This window comes from Belonocnema kinseyi, chromosome 8, assembly GCF_010883055.1.
Source record: "Belonocnema kinseyi isolate 2016_QV_RU_SX_M_011 chromosome 8, B_treatae_v1, whole genome shotgun sequence".
NCBI classification, from domain to species: Eukaryota; Metazoa; Arthropoda; class Insecta; order Hymenoptera; family Cynipidae; genus Belonocnema; species Belonocnema kinseyi.
The window spans coordinates 83,973,110-83,995,259 of record NC_046664.1 but is presented as its reverse complement, the minus strand read 5'-3'; the positions used below and the strand labels follow the sequence as shown (position 1 = coordinate 83,995,259).

Below are 22,150 nucleotides of genomic sequence, written 5' to 3'. Positions count from 1 at the left end.
GTTTATCTTCGAAGTTAAAATTGTCGGTCCTCATTCCTAATGGGAATCAGACGAATAAAAATTCCAGTTGATCCAGTTCATATGCAGATCTGCCTACACAAGTAAAAAACATAGAAGGTGCAGATATACGGCTGGAACTGGCAGTAGGAGACCTTGACCTGGCACGAAGAGAAGTTCTGCCAAGAGAAAAAGACCTGGCAGAAGAATGCTGATTATCCTTTGATCAGGGTGGAACAAAATGTTTGCAATTCGTCAACAGACACAAAATCAGCTCAAAGATGTTGCTAGTGTCAATGTACGTCTTTTGAATGAATACAATCGATATGCTTGCAGAGAAAGAAATTCAAACCCAAAATTTTCGATTCGGCATTTCATCTCTTCATGAAAGGATTCGTTTTTTCGAATGTTTACTGATTTTAGCCTACAAGCTTTGTATAAAAAAGTGGCAAGATCGCCGAGACGATAAGCAATTGTTTTAATTTCGAAAGAAGATACTGCTGGACGTTTTTTACAGAATGCACCCGTTTCTGTATCATTTTCAGGGATAGACGAAGATCCGATCACTCAATTACACACAATTTTGCAAGTAATTTCATGCGGTTATTAAATAAATGCATTGGAATTCGAAAAATATTCTTCAGAAACATCTCAAAAATTTGTTCAGTTCCATCCGTGGTATAATATGCTTATCACGCTTCATAAAATCCTCACTCGTGGTTCCAAAATTATCGGAAACTCGTTGTTGTCCATTGGTCAGATGTCAGAGGAAGCGTAAGAATCTTGCAATAAAGAAATAAACAAATTCCGCAATTAAAATGTTTATAGGTTAGGAAAAAATGTATGCGAGTCATATTTTACATTTATGATAAAGAAGTATTAAGTTATGATATCTACATTGCGCTAGTTTTTATTATATTACAAAGTTGTCTATTTAAGCTACTATTTCGTCTACTTTTATAAAACTAATTTTATGAAATTCTATCTAGATTGAGCCTTTTTATAATATTTTTATATGATGTCCCCTACTATATCGATTTTTTGTAGAATTTTCTAACATTTCTCTACACTGTTAAAAATGTTTGGAATTCTGCAAGACATTTAAAATATTTCTACCATACAAGCGTAAGGTAAAATTGCAAACATGGAATCGGGGAATTCATAGGAATAAGAGTTCGCGAAATGTATGAAATTTGCGGAATTCAAAGGATTTACGGAATACATTAAATTCATGGATGTCACGGAATTCGCGAAATTCATGGAATTGAAGGAATTCAAGAAATTCACTTAATTTAAGTAATTCAGGAAAATCACGGAATTTATAGAATCAATGGAAATTGGCGGAATTCGAAAAATTATTGCAATTCTAAGAATTCTTGAAATTCTAGGAATTCATCTAATTTTGAGAATTCATGGACTCATAGAAATTCATGGAATTATAGGAATTCATGGAATTATAGGAATTCTTTCAATTGTAGGAATTTACCTTTTAGAGTATTCTCTTAAAATAATTTTTCAGAATGAAAAATCAATTTCAATATTCCTCGAAATCTTGAAAAAAAGTTTTTTATTCTTTTCAAGCTTTTCACAATTCTTCGTTAAATTATTTTACATCTTTTCAGGTTTTTAATTAGTTTTGAATCTCTTGAAAACCTCTAAATATCTTTTAAAATTACTAAACAAATTTAACAATTAATAAGTGTTTTATTTTCATTTATAAATTAAAATTCCACAATTCTACTAACAAATTAAACATTTCTTAAATAGAAGAATTAAAATAGTAATGTTCAAAGTTTAAAAGTTTTTGGAAATTTTAATGATTCAAGGTTTTCTATGACTAACAATTCTGTTTTGAAGTATTTACCTGTAAACTGTTTGGTTTAAATTCATTCGTTTTTACTGCGCAGTAAAATATTGCTAAATATTAAATAATTTTTCTTCTCAATTAAAAAATATGAGAAGCTTTTAATTATAATTTTCCCTAAAGCTTTTAAATAATTTTTACTTATTATCTTTTTTCGAATTTGAACTTTCATTTCTTGACATTTGATTTATTAATAACACGTCAAACTAAATCCAGAAATCAGAAGTTTTAATAGAATCCATTTAATTGAATCTTTATGTAATTCAATATTGTGGTCAAAATCAATCCGTTAAAAATTTAAGAAATAGTTCTCGACATAAAAAGCCCCGAGATATTATTTGTATTGAACAAATCAACATATTTTTAATTTTACGTATTTTTTAAATTTAAATTTTAGATCCTGAATATTTTTATTTCTTTTTAAATAATTCCCGAAGATTCAAGTTTTACCAGAATTATTGAATAAATCTTCAATCTTTTAAAAACAAAAAAAGCATTAAACCATTATTTTCATTAAAAATTCAAGTACTTTAAAGCTTTAAAAAATTATTTTCATTGAAATATTCGAAAAAACTTTCACTTTATATATTTGTCAAATTTGAGCTTATCATTGTTTCAATTTGATTAATTATAAGCTTGTAACTAATTCTAGAAAATATTAATTTTATCAGAATCGATGAATAATTAATTAATGAGTGACGAACATAAAAATTATTTTAAAATTATTTTCATTGAAATGTATGTATATATAATTTTAAAAATTGAATTCAGATACTCATTTTCTAACATCACAAACATTAGAAAAAATAATTGCAATGGAGATATTTTAAACAAAAAATTAGTTTTATCATAGAAATAATAGCCAATATGTAATTCCTTATTTGAAGTTTGAAGTTTAATTAACAACTTCTTAAATTATGATATTTTTAATTTAAAATGCGTAGTTCTAAAATCCCGATTATAAAATTTTCCTTTTCTAAGCATAGCTTTTTAAAATGCAGTGCTCGCTACTTCTAGAATTAAAAATTAAAAGGGGTTGGAATTTAAAATTTTGGATAAAAAGCGTTTTTAGTTCATCAACTTTTTATAAATAAATATTTTTTTAATCATAATATATATTAAGTATTATATGATTAACAATAATTAATTATGCAAGACGTCTCTGAAACCGTCCAAAAAATATAAGCGTCCAAATGATTCAATTTCAAATTTTATTTGAATACAGTTTCAGTCTCAATTATTCAATTTTCGACCTAAAAAATAAAAAATAAGTTAATAAGAGAAATAACAATTATTTAATTAATAGAAATATTTGACTGCGCATATAAAACGAGAAATTATAAATCCTATGTTTAAAACTGGACATTTTTAAATAGAAAGCCTTGATTCATCAAAATTCTAAAAAGGTAAAAACTTTGCAGGTTACTATTTTCATTGTTTTCACTTAAAAAATGTTTAAATTTGAAGTGAAATAATTTGAAAATTAAAAAAAAATGTGAATTTTTTCAGATTTGGAACAAGAAATTAGGAATCCTTTTAATCATTACGAAAGGTTTCATAAGAATAGCAACATTTTTCACGATTACCAGGAAAACTAAAAAGCACTTTTTATTGTTGCAAATTAATTTTAGAAGAATTATTTTAAAAAATTTAAAAGGCATCCAAAATTGTAAAAAACTATCTGAAATATTTTAAGGCAATTTTTCTGATTTTGCATTTTTTAAAAATGTAAAAAAATTTGAATCATTGAGATAATGAAATTTTTTTGTTTATATTCTTCGGAAAATTTCATATTTTTTTTATTTCGAAAAAAATCATTTTTATAAATTGTTTTAAACTATTTCAAAAAGGAAAAAAATGTACACAATTATCGATTTGAAGGTATGTATATAGTTAGAGATTATTTTTTAAATTTTGTACCTTTCAATTAGTAAAATGCGCATTTGTTTATAGAAATTGTTTTAATAATTAACATTTGTTGGTCACTATGAAAAATATGATAGCAATGTGTCTTAGGAAAAACATTTGAAGTTGATTCCGCAAAACAAATCAAGCCTTTTCATCAAAAAATGGTCAAAATGTCCATTTGTTTATAAAAATTGTTCAAATAATTAGCAAATAATTAACTATTCTTAAGTTAATGTAAGCTTTCTTCATTATCTGAGATACTTTATACTTTATATTTGTAGTTACTTTTTAAATTGATTTATGACCTTTTTTAATGAATTTCAAAGTTTTAAAAGAAATCGTATCATGGAAAAGTTTAGCAACAAAAAGTTGTAAGTTTGTTCTTAAATAACGAATTTTCGTTACGTGAAAATAAAAATTACATTCGAAAAAAGAAAAATCAAAATCCGTTGAGAATTGCTCTGTCAGTTTATTTTTTCCAAAAAATGTGCTTTTTTCTCACTGTGCCCAGGTTTAGCATTGAACAAACATTCAGTATGATTTTCTAATCGTTCAAATACGAATCTTTAATTCGGTTTAAGCAAAATTAAAGGGAATTTTTTTGAACGGGTGGCACTTTATTGAAACTTTGGACCCTGATAAAAAAATACTAAAAAATGTTTCTGAAATTATAGATAAATTATTGTATTATATTTACAATGAATCAATGAATTTTCAAATTTTCAAAATTTTATTATTTCTAGCAATTTGAAGCTAAATACACCAAAAATTCACTGCCGCTTCAGGATAAGGAATTTCTTTATTGAATTGAAAAAAAAAGAATGTTACCATTGACAAATGACCCAATACTGCATTTTTTTCATTAAAATTGTTTTAAAAGTCATAAAATTGAGCAAAGAATTATCAATTTTTTCTGTAATTATCATGAATTTCCTAATTAAAAAAGTTCTCATTGAAGAAAAACTAATTTTTCTTTCGATAAATCCCTTATCTGTGTATTTGTTTATTGAATTTGTTTAAAAACATAATTTTAAAATTTTTGTTTATTTTTTTGTTTATTTAATAACAAAAATGGTAGAAAATTTAATGTTGACCTACACAAGTTTTAAAAAAATGCTTTAATTCAATTAAAAATACCAATAGAACTGAAAGCAGCTATTCAATGATTTTGTAGGGAAAAGTGGTTATTCTTCACTTGATTCGCGCTAAATTTGAACAATTTATGGAGCAAAAGAGCTTTTTTTAATTGAATTAATATAAGTTAATATTTAATTCATTATTATAAAAAACAATTTTTATAAACAAATATCTATACCAAATTTTTTTGGTAGAATAAATAAAGAAATGTTATGAAATTAATCATATATTATTTGGAAAGTTAACCTAAGTATCATATTTGATCACCAAATAAAAGTTAATTGTTCAAACTACTTTAATTAACAAATGTACTATTTGGCTATGTTTGGAGGTACAAACTTCATTTTTTTGACTAAATGAACTGTTAATAACTAGCTTATAAATTTTTAAGAACAGTTCCATGACAATAAACAATTTATTATTTTAAGCAACAATTGTTTAAATAAATTTGTTTGTATGATGTATTTATAAATAAAATACCGCTTTTTCACCTAATTAAGGGCCAGCTATTTAGCGATGCTTTTCTGCTAATAAATCTATAACATTTGGTAATTGTTTATCAAAAATTAATTAGCAAATTCATTATTTGGCTATTTCTCAGCATTTAAACTTTTTTTGTGTAATTAACTATTAATAAAACATTTTTTAGCTTTTTCATAGTTCAATAAAGGTCCACTATTTTTATTTTTATTAACAATGTAGTAAAATAATTTTTCTCTGCTATTGCATTTGTAAAGTAAATTTTTTTCTTGTCGAATAAAATTAAAATTACTTAGCTATAATTCCTTTTCATTAGTTGATAGAAATGGATGATTTATTAAAGACATTTCATTACTACTTGACCTGAGATGCATACTTGTTTACAAAAATTGCCTTTCAAATAACAAATTATTCATTACCTTTTATTAATTCAACTAAAAAACTCTTTTCGTCCATAAATTGTTCAAATTTAGTGCAAATTAAGTGACGAATCGCCGCCTAAGAAATTCAATAAATTTTGAAACATTTTCATTGCTATTGTACATTTTTTATAGAGAGTTTCTTTCAGTTTTATAGGTATTTTTGATTAAATCAAAGCATTTTTCATAAACCAATATACCTTACAAGTCAAGATGATTTTTTTTTCATTTTTGCTCTTAAATAAAAAACAAAGAAAAAAACAAATATACAGAAATCGGCCATGACAGTTCTAAGCGTAATTTTTTCAGCTTTTATTTAAAAAATAAAAGTTAAAAATGGATTATATTTGTCTTCTGAAAATCAATTTGTCCACGGACGTTTTTTTACCTCACTGTGCATTACTACGATAAAAATAAATGAATGTTTTCAAAGGTGATCACGTTGACTGATTGTCGTTTAAATATTTAAATATAAATTTGTAAAGTAAATAAAAAGTAGTGTTTTTGCGGTTACTGTTATTGAGAAAATTTAACTAGTGAAAACTTTATTACGTACATAAAAAATAACTTTGTTACAACGTCGCAACAAAAAAATAATGAAGGATTGAAGCCTTGAAAGCATAATATATTGAGTTTCTATTATAATTTGTCACTCCAACTTACTTGTAACATTTTAAGTCGACTTGAGAGAATAAACAATTTATTATTTTAGGTTAGTCTATTTTGTTACATGTTCAACTTTAAAATTAAATAATGTTAGGCTCAATAAACCTACTGGAATTTCTTCGATTTCTTTTGATGTCAAAAATCTAATCGTACTGCTTGCCATGTTTATTTTTACCCTTGCTTGACGGTGGACTTTAGTTTTATATGTATATATTCCAGTAAGATGACCATCTTTCTCAAATATTCCAAAGACGTCACCATCAAATGTTGATAATACAATTTTTTCTTCGGTTGGCATCGGACAAAAACTATGATGCCCTGTGCGTAGTTTAAGTGGCTTATGCGCTGGGAACGTGTATCTTTTAAGTTGGAATTGTCGGTTTGGATTTCTAATAGAAGTAAGCCGAATAAATTCTAGTTGGTCCAGTCCATATGTAGATCCGTCGGTACAAGTAATAAGTCCGGTACGTTCAGCTATACGGCTTGAACTGGCAGGAGGCGACGGGGTCCTGGCAGGAGGAGAACGGGTCCTGGTACGGAGGGGAGGCTCGACAAGAGACCGAGACCCGGCAGGGGAATTTTGTCTCTCTGGGAAAGAAGAATTCTGGCCGTCATGAGGAATTCCAGGAATAGGAGCCCCATCAGGTAAACAGTCGAACAGTGAAATGAAACCTACAAAAAAAGAAGAGTAGGTCACTTTTAAGGGCATGTGACACGGGGATGGTCCAAAATAGCATTTCTCAATTTTTTTTGAAATTTTTATGGAGACACCCCAGAAAATTGTTCAAATCCACACAAAAATTAATGCATTTATTTTGTTTTGAAAAGAATGATATTTAGAGGTTTAACACGTTTATGAAGTTTAACACGTACTTCCCATAAGAAAGAAATACCTTTTTGTAAATCCTTTTCAGAATCCTCGATTCGAAATACAATATTTCTCTTAACAATTATCTATAGAATACGAATATAATATAGCTTTTCAAATATTAACACATAAAATAACATTTCATACTCATCATTAGATATTCACATGAGCTGTTTAAACAACCTATTGTTTTTTTAGCAATATTCTCATAAAATGGAGTTAGAAAGACGCGGTTTTAAAAAAACATGTACACTTGTTGTCCAATTTTTAATTAGAGGAAAGTAATAGTTTATCTTTGTTAAAAAAGTGATTGTTAAAACCATTTGTTATTATTCTTAATTATATTCTCTTAGAAAAATGCTACAAAATCACAGTTTAAAAAAAATTCACTTTTTGTAAAATTTTCAATTAAGATGAGTTAGGTAATTAGAGTGAAGAAAATTAATTATTCAAACAATTTATTATTATTATTAATATTATGTTTCAATAATGCTAGAAAGGTGCCATTCCTTCTGAAATTCCTGGCTTCTTTTCCAAATTTCAATAGACGTAATATAAGAATAAATTCAAGTTAACAAAAATATTTGTTTAAACAATTTATTACCATTGTTAATATTAGTGCCTCTGATTATTTTCTGTCCTTTTTAAAATAATTTCATAATAATTATTAAAAGTTAACAAAAAAGTTGTTAAAAAAATTAAATATTGTTCATAAATAGCTTTTCTTAGATAAGTGGTAGAAAGTTATGGTTTTTTATACTCTTTAACCTTGCGTCGCCTGCTTAGTTGATAACAATTAATAAATAAACATTAGAGAAATCTACATTTTAATAAATCTCTTTCTTTTTTGTGGAAAAGAGAGAAAATAATTCAATTAAAACAACAATTTTCTTCGAAAAATCATTTTCCTTGTGGTTGACTTATTATTTCTTCATAAACTAAAAGGCGATGCAAAGTGAAAGATTTTGCAAAAAAATAATTATTTTCTAGCTCTTATCTAAGAAAAGATATCCCACCGGATAATAGTGTCTTATAAAAGAGATGCCTTGCTTAAAAATTTATAATTATTTTCATTTGTTTAAATAAATTGTTTATATTTTCAACAAATTATGGTTATTGTAAAAATAAAGAAATGTGTATCCAAAGAGTGCCCAGTTTACAATTCCAATTTAAAAAAATAGCAAAATATATCCAACGAATCGATAGCCAATAAATAATGACCAAATTCATGCAGAAAAATGTTGTTTACAATAACTTTTGTAAAATTTTGAATTTCGCCAAACCGCTCAAATCTTATTTTCCATTCATCTTGGGGAACCGAGTCAAGCAATTTCCGCGAAAAAAGGCCATCGGAAAATAGGTTGTTCACTTGGCAGATTTTGACACTAAACTTTATCCACATCAATCGTTTGAACATAAATCTTGAATTAGGTTTAGAGAAAATGGAAAGGTATTTTTTGTTCAAGTGGCACGTTTTTAAAACTTTGGCTCGTGATAAAGAATACTTTAAAAACCTTTTTGAAATTATTGATACTTCTAAGTATTATATTCACCAATAGAATTGAAGATGACTATCATAGTAATGAGCAGAGTATGAAAGATACCCATTTTTTGAAATTAGTGGAAAACGCGATTGATGATTTAATAAAGAACTTGTTTCAAAATTAATCTAAAGAATAATCGTGTGTCTTATTACAAAGTGTTCATAAATACATGTGATATCATAATAATTAGCTCATGGATAATGGGCGTCAAACTTGCTCATCAGAGATAAAAATAAGCCGCTTGACAGTGTTATTTGGAAGCATGTTTCTTTTATTTTGACTCATTTTGTACAATTATTTTTCACAAATTTATTTTTTTGAGTATCTGTATAAAAAATTTCATTTGAGAACATTATTCTTTTTAAGCCTCCCTGCGCAATTTTGTTGTATAATTTCGGTGTTTAAAATTTGCGTTGGCTTAAAAAATGTGATTTTTCCAAATTTATATTTCAGTAAAATGCCCATGGAAAGAAACTTGATGTTCTCTATAGCTAAAAGTTTATATTCTTAAGAACAAATTCACTACAGCTTTGCCGGATTCAATTTTTGAAATTCTTTTAAAGGCCTTATATCATCAAAGAATTATTTAAAAAAAAAAAAACATTAAATTTTCAACTTATAATCGTTTTCGGTTAAGGAGTCAAATTTTTTTTTTTTAATTAACTTTTTCGTTCGTGTATCATTTTAGTTAATTTTCATGAAATTCTATAAAATTCGATTTTAGCTGTTCAGTGTATGATGACACTATTCCTAACTTTAATTTAACTACAGTTAGTAGATGTGTTCAAATATTTCTAATATAAATCTGTGCGATGGGAGAAAAAAACCTCATAAGCACAAAGAGACTAAGCTTGCGAATTTGTTCATAAGTATTTAAAACATAATTAAAATTATGTGATTCAATAGCATTCCATTTGTTGGGATATTATTATTATTCAAATGAAAAGAAATGACTGCTGAAAGGAAAATTTTCTTTCTTCAAAACTGGGATATAAATGTATTTAAAAAAAATCGTTTATAAGAATTGATGATTGTTATTGAAAAAAATCTATCGTGACAAAGTTTTGAAAGTTTAGATGCTTGAATAGCGCTTTTATAAAAAATCTGAGTCAAAGTTAAATAAATTAATTTTAGTTAAAATTTAAAAATTTTTTTAGAAACTTTGCTTCATCTAAAAACAGTGAGCAATATAGCTTTTCAGCAAGTTAAAGTTTCAAATAATTCTCTTCATTGGTTCTATTTTTCAAAAGGAGAAACGTTTTTTTTTAAATAAAAATTTGAAAAATGTTATTAATTAAGAAACCTGTGTCTTTAAACGAGCTGTTATCGCTCATCTTTTATTTTTTATTATTATCGCTAAAATGATAAGCTTTTAATGCAAAAATAATTTTAGTAAATTGTTATTAAATTTTTTTAATCAAGACGAAATCATACTCTTCAAATTTTACCAAGGACATGAATGAAGATTACGTGATTCTTGAGTAATAGCAGTTTTTTTACCGTGGAATGAATATTTCTTCAAAGCAAAATATGTGGCGTGGCTTTCTTTTGTTATCCTAATTACTCTAAAAAAAAAATATTTGACTGTCATAAATATAGGTTGAACTTAATTTTTTTTAAATTTTGACCCTCAGTAGTCAAGATCTGTCATGATAGCAAAAAAAAGCATTTCATATTATTCTAGTTAATATGAATATGATTAGCCTATCAAAAAACCTTAGTTTTTTAGGTCACGGTATTTAGTTGATTTAAAATTGAGATTTACATAAATTTCAATACGTACCAATACAAACTCTTAAATTTTATCAACAGACAAGAGTTTTTAATTCCAAATCTTCAAAATTAAAGCAGTTTCAGATGTTATTCATTAAAACTTCAAAGTTTTTCAATTCAGAACTTAAAGCGTGTATTACTTTTAATTTGCATAATGAAAAACAGCTTTATTCTAAAACAGTTTTTTTAAGGCTATTTAACTTAAAATTATATTTGAGATTTGAAGACTTAAATTTCGATGTTTAATTTTTTTTGTAATTACCGCCATTTTTAATTTTTGATATTTTTGTTCTGAAAAAAGAAAATTGTGTTGTGTCTGCAAGAAAATGATTTGCGAATTTTTTTATTCAATTGGTTCATAACAAGTTTAAAAGCAGTTTTGGAAAAAAATTCAGCTATAAAATTTTTTCATCCGATACTACGATTAAAATTAAAGCATCGTTGCAAAGGCGCAACAAAATTGATTGATTTTTATTAAAGGACATTAAACAAAAAGTAAATTAAATTTTAAAATACGTGGTCAGTTGGGCATTCGTTCCGCTTTCCATGTTTATTTTTACCCGTAAATTACGGTTAAAATGAGTTACGTACGTATATATTCCAGCAAGAATAGTACTACTCTCTAATATTTCAAAGGCTTCTTCAGTTGCAATGGGCAGAAATACTTGCTTTCCTGCAAGTATATGAATTCCTTTATCCACAGGGAAAGTGTATCTTCAAAGTTCCAATTGTCGATGCAAATTCTTATTAGAAGTGAGCCGAATAAAATTAATTTGGTCAAATCAATATGGAGGTCCGTTAGCAGCAGCAATTAGCTTGGCAGGAGGAGACCTGGACCTGGCACGAAGAGAAGCCATAACAGGAGAAAATGGCCTGGCAGGAAAATAACGTCTGGCAGAAGAAAAAGTAAATCGTCCGCCACAAGGAACACCAGGAATGGGATCGCCATTAGGCAAACACCCGAACTGTAAACTAAACTTTGCAAGAAGCCACTGAGAATTGACTATTGTAATATTACGTCACACTCCGTCGGTAACGTCAAAATCCCTAAGGCTATACCTCTTGGTGGAGTGCAAAGCATTTTAAGATAGGAGTTTCACTCAAATTAATTAATTTAGCCGAAAATAAGTAAAGAATCGTGATATAACTCTGATTTTTAGAATGAAAGACCATTTATTTATTTATTAAAAGTCTTTAAGTTATCTTAGGATTTTTCCAGAGATTTTGACTGATTTTAAAGAATTTGTAGGGACTTTAAATGAATACAGAAAAATTGAACGATTTTAAAGAAATTTTAAAGATTTTTTAAAGAATCCAAAAAGGTTTAAGGATATGCAAGAGATTTTATAAGATTTTAAGGCATTTTAAGCGATTTTAGAAAATATCAAGCGAGTAACTAAATCTATTCAAAAAGATTTCAATGAATTCGGAGAGATTACATAAGTTTTTGAAAAAATCTTACAGAATTTCTAAAAATTCCAGTGCTTTTAAGGAATTACTGTAGGGGCTTGATAGGATTTTAAAGTTTCCTTTTGAAGGATTTCAAAATAATTTTTAAAGGGTTAGGGATATACAAGAGATTTTTTAAGATTTTAAGAAACTTTGAAAGATTTTTATTTATTGTAAAGAATTTGAAGGGACTTCAAAAACAGATTTGGAGAAGTTTAAAGATTTCCGAGAATTCTTACAGGATTTCTAAGAAGTACAAAGTCTGTGATAATTTTTATTTTCTCCTTGTACCTTTCAAAGTGCAAAAATAATCGCTTGACATTTTTGAAAAACACACTTTAACGCACTATCAAAATTCAAAAATTTTGGACAGACAACAATCACAACAATGCAACCTAAGCTCAATCACGGCACATTATATTTTTTATGGATTGTTTAAATCGCATACTTTCCCAATTGCTAACAATAATAAAAGAAATGGCCTTTTTATCAGAAAAGCAAAGCCACATCACGATTTTTCACTCACTTTCGTCTACAAAAATTAATTTTAGTTAAACCCCTATGTGATCAATGCTTTGCAGTCCACTAAGTGGTAAGGCATTATATATTTCTATGTTACCGACCGAGTTAATCATAATGTTAGAATACTCAATAAAAAATTTTTAAGTAAAGAAAACTATTACAAAAGTAGGCCACTTTTAAAGGTAGACCATTTTAATTTATTGGAGTAGGGGAGCCCGGGGAAAAAACTGGTACTTTTTTCAAATCGTCTTTTTAGTAACAAAATGTTTTTTTTTGCAAAACAAAATAGATCACGTGCAAGGATTCCTTTAGCTACCATTTTTTTCAGTTTTATCGGATCTCATGTTTTGTTCAATATTGAAAGTTTGAAATCATCGAAAATCGACAAATCAAATCCGGCACTTTTCTTCGTCTAAAAAATTAGTCAAATGCAAATAAAAAGCAACACGTTTTATATAAGAAAAAAGTTTTTATTCATATTAATGCTACAGCCTGCTTTAATTTTAGGGGGTACATTGGTTCCTTTCTGCAATTTTAGTTTCGCACCATTACGCTATTTAGGAATGAATTTTGAAATAAAAATTATAGTAAGCTCGTTTATTTGAGCTTGCTTAATTTCGGATAATGTAACAAAAGGCCAGATTTTCCCGGGTAGACAATCATTCATTCTTATTTATGAAAAAAATAACATAACCTCAATTGCCGTAACTGAATTGAAACACTACGGTGCCGGTATATAACTTTTCTAATTCTAATCGAAATTGAAAATTTTATCCGGATAATTTTCAAGTCTTCTACTAATCTATACGAAACTTTAACAAAAATTTCTAAAATTTGAACAAAAAAAAATTCTAAAATTTTGGAAATGCTTTCAATTTTTTTATTTGTTTGGAAATATCTGATTAACGAACCTAACCCTCCTTGCTGTACCCTTGAAAAGATTGGACAAATCCTTCAAAAACTAGCGTAGCCACGACATTTAAGTAACCGTACACACAGCCACACATACTTACATACATTATACAGCCATACAGCCATTCGGACAATCCTGACACGTAAAGATTCGTTAACAACCAGAGATAAAAAATTTTAACGATTACATTACACTCTCATGAATAATAACGCAAAAAATAATAATTCCAACAAATTGTTGAAAGCTCTTTGGAATACTTATGTAAATCAATCTAAATTATCTGGATTTCTCTGGATTACGAGTTAACGACTTGGATTAATTTAGTTATTTCTAATGAACTTAGTAGATAGGCAGGGAGAGTTCTAGATGGATTAGTATTAGTGAGTGAGTGAAGGTAGTTTGTGTGTGTGTGTGAGAGAGGCTTCTAGAATGTTTTCGGAGAGTTCGATGCCGTCACAGGCTTCTAGAACATTCCGATGACGTAATCAAGGTCTTCGGGAAGATTCTAGAAGCCTGCTTCATGCGGATGCACACTAAAACACCCACAAATACACAGACTTACTAATACTAATTCATCCAAAACTCCCCCTGGTTTGTGTATCCGTGTGTATCTATGTAAGACAGGCTTCTAGAATGTTCGTGGGGAGTCTGATGTCGTTATAGGCTTCTAGAACATTCCGATGACGTCAGACTCTCCGAGAACATTCTAGAAACCTGTCTCATACGGCTACACACTATCGCACAAACTGACACAGACATACGTACACATACAGACAGACACTCACTAATTCTAATTCATCCAGAACTTCCCCTTCCTATTTACTGAAATTGATTACAAGTAGATTACCTTATACTTAAGATGGATTATTCTCGAGTATAAGTGGAATTACACCACAATAAAATTGAATTACCTTAGTTTACAAGCAGATTACTCCAAGTTCCTTAAATTACGCCAAATAAAAAATGGATTATTCCGCATCACGAGTTTATTACGCCCGATTGTATATTTTTGAAAAAAATTCAACAATTTGGTTGAAAATTCGCCTTTTTCGGTACAAAAATTAGTCTTCTTCGTTAAAAGTTTATAATTTCGGTTGAAAATTAACAAACAATTTGTTTAAATAATTATTTTCTGTCTTAAGATTCATTATTTTAGTTGACAATTCATCTCTTTGGTGGAAAATTTAGCTATTTTCTTGGAACTTTTTTTTCAAAAATAATTTTTTTTAACTATATATGTTACTATTTCTTTTTTAGCACAATTTTATTTTCTGTAGTAAAATATTTAACTGCTAAATTAAAAATGCATAATGAAATGAATTTATTCTAGTTAAGGTTTCAACCTTTTCGTTGAAAATCAACCTTTTTTGTTTAAAATTCAAATATGTGTTAAAAATTAATCTGTTTTCAACTATATCACAGAAATTTAACTATTTGATAAAAAATTATCTTTTATGTTGAAAAATTAAATTTTGGCTTAAAAATGGGACTATTTTTGTAGGAAATTTTTTTTTGCCTTGAAATCTAACCTTTTTTAAATTGATGTATTTTACTGAAAAATTATCTTTTTGGTCGAATATTCTCTTGTTTCGTTGAATATTTGTCTTTTTTATGGAAAATTCAACCGTTTGCTACTAAGTTTTTAACTGTCAAAAAATCATTTTTTCAAATTCACATCTATAGTTGAAAATTTAACCTTTTTTTGAAAAATAGTTTTTTTTTATCACAACTCGATTTTTATATCCAAAAGTGCTACTGTTATATATCTAGTTGAAAATTCATTTTATGCATGCTGAAAATTCAGCTATTTGGTAGATAATAATTGATGTATTTTATTAAGAAAATATTTTTTTGTGAAAAAATTAAACTTGTTTGCTGAAAATTGTTCTTTTCGATCGACGATTTCAATATTTATTGCAAAATACGTATATTTTTGTTCCCTTCAACTAGTTAAAAATTAGTTTTTTTTGTTGCAAATTAATCTTTCGAACTGCAAATTTAATGATTCCATTTCTGTTTAAAAAAATATATTTATAAATAAAAAACTAACTTTATTATTCAAAATTTATATTTCTTAATTAAAAATTGATCTATTTGGTTTGGGATTCAAATACGTGATTAAAAATTCATGTTTTTCTTTTAATTCGACTCGTCTAGAAATCGTCTTTACTGTAGAAAATTTATACTTTGTTTTCAAAAGTCAGCTTTCGTGTTTAAAAATGAACGTTTTGATTGAATAATCTCTTTCTTGGATTGAAAAATAAAGTATCTTCTAAAATTTCGCCATTTTAGATTGAAAATTTAGATTTTTCTGCTTAAATGTTCATATTTTTTGTTTTAAAACTCATCCTTTTGATTGGCTATGTGTGTTCGTGTATCCGTGTTTATACGTGTAAGGCAGGTTTCTAAAATTGTCTTGGCGAGTCTGATGACGTCACATGCTTCTAGAACATTCCGATGACGTCATCAGACTCTCCGAGAACATTCTATAAGTTTACACCAGATTGTAATTAATTGCTTGGATCACAACGGATTACTATTTCGGATAACAAAACGGTCCAGTGGATTACCAAGAGTCGTTTCCTCCTCAGGAAAATCAAGATAGATCCTTCATAGAAAAAAGAGCATAAAGTATCGTGCGCTGAAATCTGGTCGATATGGGACGCATAGGTGCGCATTACCAGAAGATGGCATAATTATGCGCATACCTTAAGGGAAGAGTCTTATAGGTTACACAATGCACATGTCTTTCTTTATCTTTTTTCTCCTTTTTTTCCTTTCTCTCTTCGACCCTTTGCTTTCGGGCACCGAACTTATAAGCTGAGAGTCCAAGCAAAAATACAGATCTCTCGGTGTACCGAGTCATTACGTCATTACAGAGTTACACGCTCGAATGGCCGTCGCTACAAATTACAGAGGGGTGACGGCCAACCTGCATGTCCTGCCTCCTGATAACTGCATACGACCGACGCTTCTCACATGCGAAAAGTAACTTCGATCTAGCCCGAAAGCAACCACGCATTGTTATCGAAATTTTTCTCATCATGCTGGAATGATAGCTGGAATTGGATAAAGCAAATAAAAAAAAAATTATTATAATGGAACTTGGATATACAACGTCTATCTGCAAAGTATCTGACCTACTAAGAAAAAATTCCCCAGCCACAAAATAATTTTTTTGAGCAGTTTTGGTTGTTCTTACCAAAAATTTGGTTGTGGCTATCAGAAAAGTAGTTGGAGTTACAAAACAACTTATTTGGCTCAAACAAGAAAGTTTGTTTAGCACTTTTTGTTGAGTGTACCAAAGAATTTTGTTGAGTGTACCAAACACGCAGCCGCACATGCGCTCTCTTTCGACTCATGCTAAGCAGCTGACCACTTTTTCAATATGGTGGATTCAATCGAAATCCTCCTCTCTCTCTATTTTCATCAATAATATTATTTGTAGTTCTATAAAAGATAATAAATTTTATAAACCGAGTTGTGTTTCTTTTCGAAAAAAGGTTAGGATGACTGGCGCTGCGACCCAAAATATTTAGATAAATCGGACCTAGGATCCCTAATAGATGTATTTTATTACATCATTTACATTTTATTACATGTTGTATTCAATCTCTCAAATACTAAAAATATACTTGAAAGTATCTAAAGTATCTTAAAGTATTTTCTTGTGATTAAAAATATTTAGTTCTTTCAGAAAAATTATTTTGTAATGTCTACAATATTTTTTTGAAGTCTATAAAATCATTATGTTGAGCTCACAAATATTTGGTTTATTTTACCAAATAAGTTTGTTCAGTCTACACAAAATTTTTTTCGTGCCTAACAAACATTTTGGTTAGTTCTACCAAACTGCCTAATAAAATAGTTTAGTTGGCTCGACAAATCGATTTTGTTGCTTTTTTGTTCGAAATTCGGATTTTTTAAATTGAATTTAACTGTTTTTTAATGAAAATGAAATTCTTTTTTCTCGGAAATGCAACTTCTTGGTTGAAAATTCATCTATTTGATTGCAAATGTAATCATTTTGCGAAAAATTCTTCTTTTAGTAGAAATTTAAATTTTTCTTAAAAATGTATATTTTTTATTTACAAATTCAGCTATTTATTTTTAAAATCATGTATTTTGTTGAAATTCGTCTTTTTGTAGAAAATTATTCTTTTGAATTAAAAATTCATCTATATTGGTAAAAATGCTGTCTGCAAACAATTCGTAGTTTTTTACACGAGTGAAACCCGAAATATCTCTTTTTATCAAATTTTAAATTCTTGCAACAAAATTCTCCTCTTCGACTCGAAAATCTAACGAGTTATTTTCAATTTTTAAATATCTTGACAGAAAAATCGTTTTGAGTTTAAATCCTAATCGTTATTTTGAAAATTCATTTTTCTGGTTTAAGTATACTTTTTTGTTGATTTCAATTACTTTTTATTAAAAATTAAAATCTTTTTTGGTAGAATTGTAACTGTCACCTTTTTCGTTGAGAATCCAGCTATTGGTTAGAATTTGAGCTATTTTTGTTAAAAATTAAATTTTTTTGTAGAACATTCATCATTTTTGTTGAAAGTTCGTGTCTTTCACCTTTAATTGAACTGTTCTGTTAAAAATTTATTTTTCTTGTAGAAACTAAACTTTTTAACGAAAAATGGATCTTTTTTGTTTTTGTTTAAAAGTTTTTTGTATTAAAAAATTCAAATATTTAATTAAAAAATAAGGTATTTTGTTAAATATTTTTCTTCTTGGTGGAGAATTTATCTTATTGGTTAAAAGTGCAACTGGCTGAAAATTGATGTATTGTATTTAAAAAATTAAATATTATGTGTCCAATTCAAGTAATTTTGTTTAAAATGCATCTTTTTTGTAGAAAATTATTTTTATTAGTTGCAAATTTATCTTTTTACTAAGTAAATATTCAACTATTCCAGTTAAGGTTCATCATTTTAGTAGAAATTTTTTTAGTCTGATTGAACATTAATTTTTTTTCAACTGAAAATTTAACCGTTCCCCTTTGAATTAAAAATTGATCATTTCTTGTTAAAAATTAAACAATTTGGATGAAAATTTGTCTTTTTTAATTGAAAATTCATTTATTACGTTGGAAATTTATGTATTTTATTTAAAAAAAAAGACTTATTTTGTAGAAAATAATTGCCTTCTTAAAAATTGAATATTATTATTTAAAAATTCTTCTTTTTCGATGTAACTACAAGTACTTCAGGCAAATATTCATAATTTTAGTTAAAAATGCAACTTTTAGGTTAAAAATCAATTTAATTGTTTAACAAATAAACTATTTTGTTTATTTATTTTTTTACCATTCATAATTTTAATAAAAATGTCATTTCCGTGCTTGAAACATGAGCTGTTTGATTAAAAAATTGCTTTTTCTTTGGATGAAAAGCAATTTTTTACTGAAAATTTAAATATTTTATTGAAAGTCTGCTTCTTTTTGTTGGACATTTATTTTTTGACTGAAAATTTAATTACTCAAATTTTGCTTAATAAATGTAATAGAAGATTCATCATTTTAGTTGAAAATTCATCAATTAAGACAAAAATTAATTTTTATACTAAAAATACAACTATTCCATATTCTGTTAAAAGTTGATTTTTTATAGGTCAAGTTTCAACTATTTGGTTTAAAATTTGCCTCCTTTGATTGTAAATTCAACTGTTTCGTTAAATTCATATGTTTTGTTAAAAAATTTTATTTGTTGATAGAAAATAATTCTTTTTGGATAAAGATTTATATTATTGTTTATAAAATCATCTTTTTGGTTATTTAAAGATTCATTATTTCATTTGAAAATTCATTTATTTTACAATTTGTTGCTCCGTTGCACAAACCAGGTTTAGGACGAACGTTATTATTTGAAAAAAATGCTTGCGTTTTGCGGCAAATATGAGTATGTTACTTTAAGTTTACCGGGAAAATTGTAAAACTTGACGAATAAAAACCGGGTAATAACCAGAATTTTTTAAACTGAATTACTTTCATTCTAAATAGTTTAAACATGTTTGAAAAGCTACAAAAAATTTATTATTTCAAAATCTTGAGAAGTGTAAAGGCTGTTTAAATTAAAATATTTTTTTAATTATTTAGACTTAATATTTTCAGAAAACTCTAAGTTTGATGAAAAATTGATCTTTTTGTTTGAAAATTTGTTTGAAATCTTCTTACTTCTTCTGCTTTTTTCTAAACTTTGGCCTGTCAGGCCTTTTATTTCAAAACTAATTTTAAACGTTTTAGGCCCTGTTTCAAGAGTTGCTGCAAATGATTAAATATTTACTTTAACACTGAAACAGATTGTAAATAAATTCAGAAGCACCGATAAACAAACATTATAGAGAAATCTTAAAGAAGTTAAAATTCCATTGACATAGAGCAAACTTAGAAATGGAGTGTGTTTGAAAGATTTCGAGTGTCAAGAACACCGTTTAGATTCGAAACTTTTAAGTTTGAAGCGATCCCCAATCAAAAAGCCTTTCACGATTCCTCAAATAACGTGCTAGTTTCAAGACTAGCGCATCCAGTTTTCCGTATAAACATACCTTATTTATATTACGGTCCCTTTCCTGTTCTCTTAAACTAAACCAATAAAATTTTTACTGCTTGAATTAATATGCTGAAATATTACTGATAAAACAGTGATTTTCTGAATTCGACTGGATGAACCAGTAATAGACTCAACTCAACCAGTGGTTCCTGCACACGAACCTGCCTTGGCATATGTACATGAACATTCACAGGAACCTGTTCATGAACCTGCACAGGAACCTGTATATGAACCTGCACAGGAGCCTCTAGACAAACCCGCACATGAACCTGTACACGAACCTTCACAGGAAGCTCTGCATGAACCTTCACAGGAACCTGTACATGAACCTTCGCAAGAAACTCTTCATGAATCTGCACAGAAACCTGCAGACGAATCTTCACATGAACCTGTACATGAACCTGCACATGAACCTGTACATGGACCTACGCAGGAAATTCCTTATGAACCTGCACAGGAACCAGTAGACGAACCTGCACATGAATCTGTATACGAACCTTCACAGGAACCTGTACATGATCCTTTACAGGAACCTGTGCATGAACCTTCACAAAAACCTGTTCATGAACCTGCACAGAAACCTGTGGACGAATGTGAACATGAACCTATACACGAATCTTCACAGGAACCTGAACATGAACCTGCACATGAATCTGTACACAAACCTTCACAGGAACCTTGAGATGAACCTTCACAGGGCCCTAAAATGGACCTGCAAGTAACTGTACACGAGCCTGCACAGGAATCTGTACAGGTAACCTTGACGGTTCTTGTGCAGAAGTTTGGAAAGGGAAACTGTAATTTCTAATTGTATAATAAATAATAAAAAATAGAATTAAAATAATAAAAAATAAAAAATGTAACTTCGATAGACAATTAATCTTCATGGTTGAAAATTCATGTTTTTTTTAAATTACACTATTTGATTAAACATTAATCTTCTTTAAAGAAAATTTATCTTATACTGTCAAATTTAGTATTTTTTCATTCACAGTAAATTAATTTTTCTACGTGAAAATTTAACTAATCATTTATTTTAAAATATTATTTTTTATTTAAAACTTAAACTTTTGGAAAATACTAACTGTTCAAACTAATTCAAATTCGTGCAACTTTAAACTAGTTAAACAAATTTGTCATTAACGGTTCTGTTAAAAATTATTTTTTGCTGTCAGAAAATTAATTTTTCAACTGAAATTTTTAAAATGAAATTTTTTATTTTAAATTTACCCTTTTTAGTCAACAAATTAACTATGTTGTTAAAAATTGGTCTTTTACGATAGAAAATTAGTCTTCTTTCCTAATAATTAAATTTTTTAGTGAAAAATTCGCTGTTTTTTATTATTAATTATTTTTCTGAACTGAAAAATTCCATAACTCCTTTTCTAGTAGTAAAAATACTCATTTAAAAATTTCTTTTGTGGTTTAAGTTGCATAATTTTAGTTAAAAATTAATCCTCTTACTACATTTTGTTAGATAAAAATAAAAATATTCCATTTTTGGTGAAAAAAATATCACTTCCAGTTTAAAATGTACCTTTTTTAATTGAAAATTTAACAATTTGATTTAAAATTCAGGAAGTTTTTTAAAAATTTGTCTTTTTAAAAATAAAAAATTAATCTTCTTGCTTCAAAATCCATTTTATTTAAAAAAAATTTAACTTCTCGGTTGAAAGCTGAACTATTCTATAAAATAATTTATTTTTTAGTTGGGCATTCATCCTTTTAGATGAAAGTTCGTCTCTTTGACTAAAGATTAAATTTTATTTTGTATTTTAATTTAAAAAATTAACATTTTTAATTGAAAATGCAACTACTCCATTTTTGGTAAAAAACTGATCTTTTCTTTGGGAAAAATTAAATAATTTGTTTGTTTTAAAGTGAATTGAAATTGAAATTTTTTCAATGGAATTTTCAATTAAAAATTAGTTCCTTTCTGTAAAATTATAGAATTTTGTTAAACAGTTACTTTTTGGTTCAAAGTTCACTATTTGAGTTCAAAATTCATCTCTTTGGTGGAAAATTTAACTATTTTGTTGACCATTTTTTTAGG

The 22,150-nt window shown here is 27.6% G+C and overlaps 1 protein-coding gene across 1 annotated transcript; it reads left to right on the top strand.

The window, feature by feature from the left end:
- The first annotated feature begins 11,592 nt into the window (after nt 1–11,592).
- Nucleotides 11,593–20,779, top strand: LOC117178578 (protein TsetseEP-like). The gene is made up of 2 exons (XM_033370006.1): nt 11,593–11,623; nt 20,220–20,779. Exons 1-2 carry the CDS (start codon nt 11,593–11,595, stop codon nt 20,777–20,779), a joined length of 591 nt encoding a protein of 196 aa, XP_033225897.1.
- The last annotated feature ends 1,371 nt before the right edge of the window (nt 20,780–22,150 follow it).